Here is a 12,628-nt window from a genome sequence, read left to right as displayed (position 1 = left end):
AAATTGTTTGTTATAGAAGGGGTCGGTAGAGTGCGCAAATTCCTTTGGTGCAATTGAAAGATTTCTGTTATTGGAAATCATTCTAAGCAATCGATGTGAATGACCCTTTGCTTAAAATGGCATATACGATTTCCAGTATTAGAATCTTTTGGGCAGGGTTAAAGAGATTCTTGCACTCTATAAAGTCCTTTCATTCTGGAAATGCTGTATATTTAGCAGGCTGGAGTGGGGTGTACAGTCATTGTCATTCTCTAGTAGCTCCAGGATATAAGCTCTGGGCCCAAACTAAGTTCTTCTTCAACAATTAGAAAACTCCCTGTAAAAGTGTAAAAAAAAAAAAAAAAGACAGGCATTACTTTTAATGCAATTTAGTTTATTACAGACATTATAGAAATTATGGAAAAAATATTTTCACTATAATCAAAGTCCAACGTGATCACTTCACTTTTATCTCTGCCCATTTTATCGCTACAATGGTAATTCATAGATGAAAAGTCTATCAATCATTTCCTTCTCAGAGAGGTCTCACATTTTCTATGTATCCCCTTAAATTAAATCCATTATTTAAAATTACAGGGTATTATGAGGAAACAGCAAAGCCTTAACCTTTTTCTAGCAGCCTTAATTACAGTCATCATAGGGAATAATTACTGTAGGAAGAGGGAAGATAAAAGCCACTACTGTGTTGGGTAACAACACTTTTTTTTTTCACTAAGAACAGATATTGTTGGATGTAGGTCCAAGTTTATTTTAAAACAAGTACTACTTAAGTTGCATTAGAAAACAACATTTGATTGCAGACTGAGCATAGCAATAGTGAGTGCGCTTAAGAGAAACTGCAGTCCCAGGTATCTGATGCTTAGTGTTTTTACAGGAATCGCTAAGGAGTAAATGCATTTTATTTTGCATGGGTTACAATATTCTTCCAAGCTTTAAGGGTGGTGCTTGTAATTAAAATAAATTTACCTACTGAGCACTAAAATATTTTTGCATCATCTTTCAGATACATCTTCTCTTAATCCTGCACCTATACATACCACACAAATCTTTTTGTAGTAGCCCAAATTATTCAAATCAGTACCCCTTAGGCTGGATTCACACGAGCATGTTCTGTCCTTAAAGGACGGAACGTATTTCGGCTGAAAGTCCCGTACCGAACACACTGCAGGGAGCCGGGCTCCCTGCAGTGTGTTCGGTCCGGGACTTGCGGCCAAAATACGTTCCGTCCTTTACCAACCGAACATGCTCGTGTGAATCCAGCCTTAGAATAACGCTGGCCATATATTTCAGATAGCTGTCGGTCGAACGATCGTTCTGCCGAAACTATTCCTTCCAACATCTCCCCCATACTCATTAGGTTCACACAGTGCAGATTTGCTGAAGATTTTACATGTATTTTTTAAGCTGAACCTAAACAGAAGAAATATATAAACTAATGTTTTAAAAAACTGCTTTCCTGGATTTAATTCTGGTTTTGGCTTAAAAAATATGGCAATTCTGCACTGTGTGAAGGCCTTAGGCCACGTTCAGATATGGCGGAATTGCTGTTGAATTCCGCTGTGGACAGTCCGCAGTGGAATTCTGCAGCAGCCGTTTTTTACATTTGTTTGAATAAATTTTTAGAAAACTTAGTTCAGACGTTGCGGAAAATAACTGTGCGGAAATTAGGCTGTGGTGCAGAATTTTCCCTCTGCAGCATGCTCATTATGTTGTGGAGAAGCAGCAAAATTTCACTGCGGATTTGAGCCTTTGCAATGCAAAATCGGAAATCTGTGGCAAGTCCGCTCCAAAGCACAAATTGACATACTGCGGATCAAAAAAAATGCACCACAGGTCAATTTATGAACGATTATTCTGTGGAATTTTTACGCAGCATGTGGATGAGATTTGTACAAAAATCATCCACTCTATCACCCAATCATCTACTACTATACTCGGTAGCAGATTTTCCGCAATGAAATCCTTTGCGGAAAATCCGCAGCGTTTATGCTACGTGTGAACATACCGTTACTGATTATACTGTCTTTGAGAACAACATGGCTTTACATTCCCATCACATAATGACTGACTTTTTTAAGCTATATCTTAATTTTAAACAGTCCTGTTCATTAAATACTAACATAGAGTATGAAGCCAAGAGCAGGTGCACAATCTAATTCCAGACATTCTTATTACCTAATTGTGAGTCACAAAGTAGTCCATCCCAAACCAACATTACACCCCTTCTGTTCCAACGCAGCCTATTTTGGTTGCTATGTCGCCATACTCTGCGTGTAGCTTGTTTTTTGCAGAACAAGTTGAGTTTTTCATTAGTATTATTTTGGCTATTTTTTGATAGTTTTTCATAGCGTATTTGTGAGGCCGGATGAACAAAAAAAAAAAAAACTGCCATTGTTTTTTTCTTTATGGCGTTCCCAATATGGGATAAATAACAAGATCATTTTATCGTTTCGGTCGTTACGGGTGCCGCGATATCAATTATGTGTACTTTTTTTTTGCTTTTTTCCTATAATAAACCATTTTTTTGTTTTGTTTTTAATTTTATAATATTTTGAAACTTTTTATATAACTTTTTGTAGCTTTTTTATGTCCCCCTAGGATATTTATTCTAGTGTATTATACCTGTCAGCAAAAGGGCCTACTAGGTGTCCCAAGATTGCAGATCTGGGGCCATTGTTAGGCCCCTGTCAGTCATAGAAAACCAGCGATCATGTTGTGGTGGGGCAATGGAATGACAAAGAGAGCCCCCTCTCCCTAAAAGGGGTCCCCTAGGTCCATAAACGTGCATAAAAACATCTGAAAATACGAAAGCTGAATGCCTCCAAACATATGCTTATTGATTTCAATGGGAAAAACGACCTTTCATTCCATCGGGGCGTTCTTTTACGTGGTCGTTTGAAAATAATGGTGCGTAAAAAAATTCCCCGTAAAAAGAAGTGCATGTCACTTCTTGAGCTGTTTTTGGAGCTGTTTTTCATTGGGTCAATAGAGAAACCGCTCCAGAAACGGCCACAAAAAACGCATCAAAAACCGCTTGATGCTTAAAAAACGGCTGAAAATCAGAGGCTGAAAACAACTCCGTATTTTACAGCCGTTTTTTGTATAGCGTGTGAACATACCCTAAGGAGTTAAACTCCCTGGTTCAGAGTTATCTCCGATGCCAGGAGTCAGATCGAGTTGTCGGCTTTATCATACACTACTCTAAAAGAGGCAACTTCCCCCTTCCATACCAGGTTAGGCAATAAATGCTGCAAGTGTCGTTCCAGATCAAGGGTTACCTGGGCTCTGCAGTCCTACTCCCAATGCATTTCAGGATCTCTCTCCAGCACAGCCACTTTAGGAATGATACATAGAGCAGAACTGCAAAGTAGGGTTCCAAATAAAATGGTTTAAAATATACTTACAAGAGGAAAAGCAATTCGTGCATATCAGCATGCCCCAGGAGAAGCCGCAAAGGCGAAACCAAGGATCGGGCTGGATGCTGGCGTGTTGTATGTTTTTACATATTACTGGCATGCTGCAATAATTTTCTAGGAGCATTTGCTACCTGGCTCCTGGGATTTCTTTAGCCTTTAAGATGTGTATAAAATGTGGATCAGCTGTAAGAAATGTGAACATTTTCTAAGACCATAATCTTTAGGATTTAGAACTCTTTTATTCCTTACTATCCATACCGAGTTTTATCTTTGCCATGAACACTCATGAACATTTTCTAATAACACATGATAAAAAAATTTTTTTTTCCAAGTAATAATAATCTAAAATGCTCAGACCGTTGGAAGACAGCTGAATTCCCATGAAAGGCACAAGTGGAATTAGATGAGCAATGGTCTGCTTATGTCTTTTTCAGAGGGACTGTAGATCACAGTAATGCAAGCGGACAACAGCACAAACATGAATGCAACAGTGAGTTTTGCCTTTAGCAAATATTATTAGCTCACTTCTTTCTGGAGGCAGGAGTTAAAGACCCAGCCTGCCATAATCCAGTGAAAGTGACATGACAACAGAACATTGCCTAAGGGAGAAGTGGATACACCTTGTTCTTCGATTGGCTTCAGCTGTGATTTTCCAGTGTTGAGCACAAGACGCAGGGTCAAAGGGGCCACACTTCATTTGATCTTCAGAACAGTCCCTGCAGTATCGGGTACTGGTTAGACGTGCTAACAGGCTCATTAGGCTTCTGATTCCCAATATAATTGAAAAGTGTTTGTCTGCATTACTGTCTTTACCATGCTCCACTTCTGATTTTTACATTTCAGAGCGTGTTGCAAAATAAATAGAATGGATTGAGAGGTGTCATTCTGGCCAGTGGGGCGTAGATAATGAAGTTACATTGATACTGACTAATAGGACCAATGCTAATTTGCAGTATTACCAGCAAGAATGATAAGATTCGTTACATGTGTAAATGACTGTGGATTAAATTAATTCATACTGACAGCACAAAACACAAGTTATAAATAGACATTACTTTTTTGAATATATTAATTGACATTATGTAGAATACATTTTTTTAGGCTCTTTACAAAATAAAGACATTGTTCTGTTGACTGTTTTATACTCTGGACTGTATTATTGGCATAGACTGGTACATTCTATGTTATTTTATACATGTGAGATAAAATTTTGCAACAAAGAGTTTAAATAGTGGAGAATGGGGAAATTCTGTCCTTAAATGTTCTCTCTTGCTTTATTTTCAGTTTTTACCGCACAGAGGACACTCCACCAACATGGATTGTATGATGGCACATGGGACATTTCTTCATCAAACCTTGGATTTTGATGAGTTTATCCCACCTATTCCACCTCCTCCATATTATCCACCGGAATATACCTGTACACCTGTCATGGAAGTGCAAAGGTAAATTGAGGCTTACATATTGGTTTGTTTAATTGATTGATGCCCTTTAGGTTATTTTAGGTTATTTTTAATTAGTTTTTCTAGTTTTTATATCAGTGTTAGGTCTCAAGTACTGGCTGTTTTACAGCTCCATTTTGTTTGCAGCCATAACAAGACACCCATAGAAAAGCATAGGGATTTACTGTACCTATCAAATGGAGGCATAGAAAGTTTTTTTCATCGCATTGTGGCATGCGCCATCACACGCTAAGAGTATAATCTCTGTACAGTGTTCAGCAGACCAATGTACGATGGCCCTCCATGAGGCCTTATAAATTTAAAAGAATAAGATTTTAAATGCACCATTTAAAATTATTTCTAATAAAAAGTTAGTTTTTTTTCATAAGATCTGCGACTTATTTAATTACTAGCAATGTTTATCAATTTATCGTTTCATACATTCTTAATTTTATATACAATAATTAAACGACTGGTTATTTCAGATTTTGTGTATTTTTTTATTTAGGTCGTCACCCCCTTAACCGCTGCACCATTTAATGTTTAGTTATTTAGATTATATATTATATTGTTATTTCTTAGGACTATTTACGTAAAGTTTAGCACTAAAACTCCTATGTAAAATAAGTGATGCAATCTGTACTTAATATACTTAAGAGGCTCTGTCACCAGATTTTGCAACTCCTATCTGCTATTGCAGCAGATAGGCGCTGCAATGTAGATTACAGTAACGTTTTTATTTTTAAAAAACAAGCATTTTTGGCCAAGTTATGACCATTTTTGTAGTTATGCAAATGAGGCTTGCAAAAGTCCAAGTGGGTGTGTTTAAAAGTAAAAGTCCAAGTGGGCGTGTATTATGTGCGTACATCGGGGCGTGTTTACTACTTTTACTAGCTGGGCGCTCTGATTAGAAGTATCATCCACTTCTCTTCAGAACGCCCAGCTTCTGGCAGTGCAGACACAGCGTGTTCTCGAGAGATCACGCTGTGTCGTCACTCACAGGTCCTGCATCGTGTCAGACGAGCGAGGACATCGGCACCAGAGGCTACAGATGATTCTGCAGCAGCATCGGCGTTTGCAGGTAAGTAGCTACATCGACTTACCTGCTAACGCCGATGCTGCTGCAGAATCAACTGTAGCCTCTGGTGCCGATGTGTCCCCGCTCGTCTGACACGATGCAGGACCTGTGAGTGACGACACAGTGTGATCTCTCGAGAACACGGCTGTGTCTGCACTGCCAGAAGCTGGGCGTTCTGAAGAGAAGTGGATGATACTTCTCATCAGAGCGCCCAGCTAGTAAAAGTATTAAAAACGCCCGATGTACGCACATAATACACGCCCAGTTGTACTTTTACTTTTCAACACGCCCAGTTGTACGTTTGCAAGCCTCATTTGCATAAATACGAAAATGGTCATAACTTGGCCAAAAATGCTCGTTTTTTAAAAATAAAAACGTTACTGTAATCTACATTGCAGCGCCTATCTGCTGCAATAGCAGATAGGGGTTGCAAAATCTGGTGACAGAGCCTCTTTACTGTATGTACTGTATGTAATGTACTTACTGTATGTTCCATTTGGGATGAGATATGTTTTAGAGAAGTAATGTCTGATATATTTGTGTATATGATATATTATCTCCTATAAAATGTCATTTATATTCAGGGTTGTAATTTCCCTTTGGGTTGCACTTTGAGCCTGTTTTACCAATTTCTTGAAGTCTGCTCCTGAAGTATCATAGAGGAACAAATGTGACAAATTTCCATTGTGGGATGTTATTTGTTGTTTCTTGAGCAACTGGAGCTCAATTAGCCGAGATGGAAGGTGCTATGAGCCATTGCCTTTTAGTAATCCTGGGGCCATTGTACCATGATAGTGTAGTGTACCTATCCATAAAGAAGAACACGAAAATTAACTTCTGCTTCGAAAGTTTTCCATAACATTGTTTACTTTTCACATTTTCATTTAACCCGTTAGTGACCGGCGCTGCATCAGGATAAAGTAAACAGAGCAGGGAGCTGCCAAATCTCCCTGCTCTCAGCTGCTAGAGGCAGCTGAGGGCTGGGGGCGTCCCTGCTCTGCCGTGTGAGATCGATATTAGCATCGATCTCACCCGTTTAACCCCTCAGATGCGGTGCACAATAGCGTGCACCGCATCTGAGTGGTTTTGGAGAAGGGGAGGGAGCTCCCTCTCATCCCACTGACACCCGGCGATAAGATCGCCGAGTGTCTGTGTCTCCGATGGCAGCCGGGGGCCTAAAAAAGGCCCCCAGGTCTGCCTGTAATGAATGTCTTCTAGGTACAAAAAGATACAAACATCAGAATACGGAGCCCACACCAGGCCACACCATGTAGTCATTGCCAGGCCTATAACTATACTGCTCAATGATGTAATGCTAAATCCTGCTTTAAGGTGGTTGTCTCATCCATTCTGCTGATAGAAGGGAGTCCTGAGTGGGGGACCCTCCTCTCTAATGTCCAAATGCCCTAAAAGTTCATATGGACTTTAAGAGACAAGCCTTTTACTAGTTACACTTTCATACATAGATAGACCTAGCTCAATAAAACATCTGGTCTGCATGTCTATCGGATTTATTGCATGCTCTGTTGCAGCCAGATCATAGGAAGGTGTCCTTTTAGAAGTCACGTTTGACCTGAACTTTTAGGGCCCTATACAGATTCATTAAAGGGTAACTCAACTTTTAAAAACTTTTGACATGTCATAGTGACATGTCAGAAGTTTTGTTCGGTGGGGTCCGAGCACTGAGACCCCCACTATCGCTGGAACTAAGCGGCAGAGCTCTTGGGTGAGTGCTGTGAGCTTTGTTTCTGATTGGCTTTCCTCGGAAGGACGAGTAAACGGTGTATAGACTCATAGACTTTCTATTGAGCCCGTACACCACTCCAAAAATAGCAGAGGAAAGCTGATCAGAAACTAAGCGGCACAGCGCTCACCTGAGCACTTTTGTTGCTTTTTTTTAGCGATCTCAGTGCTCCAACCCCCACCAATGAAAACATGTCACTATGACATGTCAAAAGAAAATTTAAGAGTTCAGTTATACTTTAACTTGAAAAAGCTGTTCTTTTTTTTTATTATTCCTATTGCAATGTAAGGGTATGTGCACACGACCTATTTTCAGACGTAATTCAGGCGTTTTACGCCTCAAATTACGTCTGAAAAGACGGCTCTAATACGTCTGCAAACATCTGGCCATTGCTTGTCAAAAGACGGCGCGTAAAATTACGCCCGCGTCAAAGAAGTGAAGGACACTTCTTGGGACGTTTTTGGAGCCGTTTTTCATTGACTCCAATGAAGAACAGCTCCAATTACATCCGTAAAAGACGCAGCGAAAAACGTGAGTAGAAGCAAAAACGTCTGAAATTCAGGAACTGTTTTCACCTGAAAACAGCACCGTAATTTCAGACGGATTTTGCGTATGTGAACATACCCTTAGGCTTATTGTCTTATATAACTTCTAATATTTTAGTATTCAAAGACACATTGGCTTCTGAAAGTATCCCTAATATTTTTTCAAGCATCCATCTTGCATGGGCTTGGTTTGTGAAATTTAAAGCTGAGGAAATTAGGACGAAAGTACTTCTGCTTTCCAGATAGAAGATAAACAATTATTTATCTGACATTTGTTAGGGCACAATTTATTGGGGTATAACTTAATATCCAATAACTATAACAGCACTTAGTTGGAAGAAAGACATTAAACCTGTATTTATAGGAAAACATTTGTTAGTTAATGACAGTCCAATTCCTTTATAGTTCCGATAAATTAAAGTCTAGAGCATTGGATACATTTAGATAGTTATGAAGTGATAAATATAGTGATTGAGCACACAGGTAAATCTGCTTCATTTGCAGTCATAGCACATTCACACGGAGTTACTGGATGAATCGATTTTGAAGTGTATTAAACAAAAGTTTTTCTTTCTAGAGGGCTTCACCTGGACTTCCCACATTCTCCGTTTAGTGCTTTGTATGAAGTGTCCATAAACAGTCCAGGAATTTTGTATCCGTCTGAGCTGCCTCCTCCATATGAAGCTGTAGTTGGACAAACTCCTGCCAGCCAGGTAAAAAACTCAATATTATTTCATTATGTTCAAATTCCTAGGAGAACTGTCTTATCACTGTATAGTAGAGAATGTATTTTATTGAAATCTGTCATTCAGTATATTGTACGGCTTTCTGTTTACTGAAAAAGTGTTATTAGCACATAACATCTTTCAGTTTCTAATCGCCTACTCCTGGAAATAAAAACGGAATTTATTATACTGAACTGTATACATGAAAATTTGTCAAATTACACACACATATACACAGTACTGTGCAAAAAGTTTAAGCAGTTGTGGAAAAATGCTGCAAAGTAAGAATGCTTTCAAAAATAGAAGTGTTAATATTTTTTTTTAGCAATTTACAAAATACAAAGTGAATTAACATAAGAGAAATCTAAACCAAATCAATATTTGGTGTGACCATCCGTTGCCTTCAAAACAGCATCAATTCTTCTAGGTACACTTGCACAAAGTCAGGTGTATGATTAACCCATTATACCAAACAGGTGATAATGATCATCATTTTCATATGTAGGTTTTAACACAGTAATTAACTGTAACAGAAACAGATGTGTAGTAGGCTTATAACTGGGTGAGGAACAGCCAGACTTGGCTACAAAGGTGAGATTGTGGAGGACAGTTTCATGTCACAGGTCCACCATAGCAAGACTGAGCACATCAACAAGATACAAGGTAGTTATATTCCATCAGCAAGGTCTCTCCCAGGCAAAGATTTCAAAGCAGAGAGGGGTTCAAGATGTGCTGTTCAAGCTTTTTTGAAAAAGCACAAAGAAATGGGCAATGTTGAGGACCGTAGACGCAGTGGTCGGCCTAGGAAACTTAGTGCAGCAGATCAAATACACATCATGCTTACTTCCCTTCTAAATGGTCTTCATGGAGGAATTGCAGCCAAAAAGCCATACCTTCCGTCGCCCATGTGAACCGCAGGCATCCCACTCTTACCAGCGGCTGCGACCGCAGGACCATGTCTCTTCACCGGCGTCCACCTTCCCAGGGACGCCGGCACACTGTGCTCTGCTTTCTCTCCCCGGCTGTCCCATAGGGTGCGCACGCGTGCTCGTGCCGAACGTTAAAGGGCCAGCATGCACACCCGTAAAATTATCCCCAACCTATCTCTAAGCACCCTTGCCCTTAAAAGGAATCCTTTCCCTTTCTTCAGTGCCTGGGCAATGTTGTGTCTTCCCAGTGATTGTCATGCAAATGGTTCCCTATCTGTATTCAGTATTCTGTATCCCGTATACAGTCCGAGACGACTTCTGCATTCAAGTCCAGTGTCGGTGTCAAAGTTATAGCCCGGGACGACTTGTGTGTTCAAGTCCACTGTCCGCATCAAGTCTATTGCCCGAGACGACTTTTGTGTTCAAGTCCAGTGTCCGTGTCAAGCACTGGCGTAGCTATAGGGGTCGCAGCGGTCGCAATTGCGACCGGGCCCCGAAGCCAGGGGGGCCCACAGCCCCCCTGCACCACATCAATAAAAAGTTACTATAGTAACTCGGGCCGCGGGCCCCTGTTACTATAGTAACAGACTGTACTTACCTTCCTGGTTCCGGATCGCAGCGGAGGTCCTGACGTCAAGCGCTGTGCGCAGCACATGACTTCACAGAGTTATGCGCCGCGCACAACATCGAGTGGACAGAACTTCCGCCGCGGCTGAAGAGGAAGGTAAGATTAGCCCTGACTGGCAGGGTCCGACTCCCGGTACCCGCCAATCAGCTGTTTTGAAGGGGCCGCAGCACTCGTATGAGAGCTGTTTCCCCTTCATTCCGGTCACGCTGTGAATCGGTGTCGGCGATTCACAGTGTGAGCGAGTAGTGAAATGAAGGGGAAGCAGCTCTCGTACGAGTGCTGCGGCCCCTTCAAAACAGCTGATTGGCGGGTCCCGGGAGTCGGACCCCGACACATCAGCTATTGATGGCCTATCCTGAGGATAGGCCATCAATGTTTAGGGACTGCACAACCCCTTTAAGCCTACGATGTAGCAGGCTTAGATTGTGTAATCCTGTCTGCTGGGCCCTGTATCTAAGCCAATCACATGGTAGGCTTAGATACATGGCCCATGTGTGATCCTCTCTGATGGGCCCTGTATTTAAGCCTACCACACTGTAGGTTTAGATACAAGGCCCCAGCACACAGTAATCTTATACTGTATAAGATTACTGTCTGCTGGACCCTGTATCTAAGCCTACCTTGTGGTAGGCTTAGATACAAGGGTCCCACAGACAGTATCACACATGGGCCCTGTATCTAAGCCTAACACATGTGTTACTAATCGTTTTTTGTGTGTTTTCTTACAGGTTCGGTCGTTGGACTACGGAGGATTCCAGGACTACTTAGATGACGGCTTTTTTTTATTATCAATAAAATGGTTAATGAGGGTTGTGTGTTTTTTTATTTTTATTTCAATAAAATATTTTTTCTATGTCTTTGTGGTTTTTTTAAAACTATATTACTACCGCCTTAGTAATGGCCGCTGGCTGATTGACAGCGTCCATTGCTAAGGCGGGGCTTAGTGTTAGCCGTTGCAGAGGCTAACACTAACCCCCTTTATTACCCCGGTACCCACCGCCACCAGGGGTGCTGGGAAGAGCCGGGTACCATCTAGTACTTGACCATCTGTAGTGATGGTCGGGTAATGGGGCGGCTGCAGGCTGGTATTAACAGGCTGGGAAAGGCCAGATACAGTGGCCCTTCCCACCCTGGTGATGCTAGGCTGCTGCTGCTTTATTGTATCTGGCTGGTTATGAAAAATGGGGTGGACCCCACGTCATTTTAAAAAAATAACCAGGGTAGTAGGGGCCACTGTTTTTGGCCTTGCCCAGCCTAATACTACCAGCCTGCGGCCACCCCGGTGCCTGCCCGTCACTACAGATGGATGGGTACTGGTTCGTACCCGGCTCTTCCCAGTACCCCTGGTGGCGGTGGGTACCGGGGTAATAATGGGGGTTAGTGTTGGCCTTTGCACCTGCTAACATTAAGCCCCACCTTAGTAATGGAGGTTGTCAATCAGCCAGCGGCCATTACTAAGGCGGTGATAATAAAGTTTAAAAAGATACAAGCACATAGAAAAAATATTTTATTGAAATAAAAAAACACAACCCTCATTAACCATTTTATTGAGAATAAAAAAAACGCCGTCATTGAAGTCCTCGAATCCGAAGTCCAACAACCGAACCTGTAAAAAATCACAAACACACAAAAATAATCAGTAACACATAAAGAAGCAAAACAATTATTATTCTTACCTTTCCTGGGTCCAGCGCTGGAACCGCAATGTCAGCGAGCTGAGTCCTGTATCTAATCCGATCATGTGTGATACTGTCTGCTGGGCCCTATATCTAATCCTATCATGTGTGATACTGTCTGCTGAGCCACTGTATCTAATCCTATCATGTGTGATACTGTCTGCTGAGCCACTGTATCTAATGCCATCATGTGTGATACTGTCTGCTGAGCTACTGTATCTAATCCTATCATGTGTGATACTGCCTTCTGAGCCACTGTATCTAATCCTATCATGTGTGATACTGTCTGCTGAGCCACTGTATCTAATCCTATCATGTGTGATACTGTCTGCTGAGCCACTGTATCTAATCCTATCATGTGTGATACTGTCTGCTGGGCCCTATCTCTAATCCTATCATGTGTGATACTGTCTGCTCAGCCACTATCTAATCCTATCATGTGTGA

At 41.3% G+C, this 12,628-nt stretch overlaps 1 protein-coding gene across 1 annotated transcript in view; it reads left to right on the top strand.

Annotated features, from left to right (window-relative positions):
- Positions 1-12,628, top strand: part of ENTREP2 (endosomal transmembrane epsin interactor 2) — an 878,750-nt gene that overhangs the window by 739,700 nt on the left and 126,422 nt on the right. The window contains exons 6-7 of the mRNA XM_075855203.1: positions 4,701-4,861; positions 8,803-8,938. Coding sequence (XP_075711318.1) covers positions 4,701-4,861; positions 8,803-8,938 — 297 coding nt within the window. The remainder of the gene's footprint in view (positions 1-4,700; positions 4,862-8,802; positions 8,939-12,628) is intronic.

This window comes from Rhinoderma darwinii, chromosome 3, assembly GCF_050947455.1.
Source record: "Rhinoderma darwinii isolate aRhiDar2 chromosome 3, aRhiDar2.hap1, whole genome shotgun sequence".
NCBI lineage: Eukaryota > Metazoa > Chordata > Amphibia > Anura > Rhinodermatidae > Rhinoderma > Rhinoderma darwinii.
Note: the sequence above shows the minus strand (reverse complement) of the source record. Positions and strands in the feature narration are given on the sequence as shown.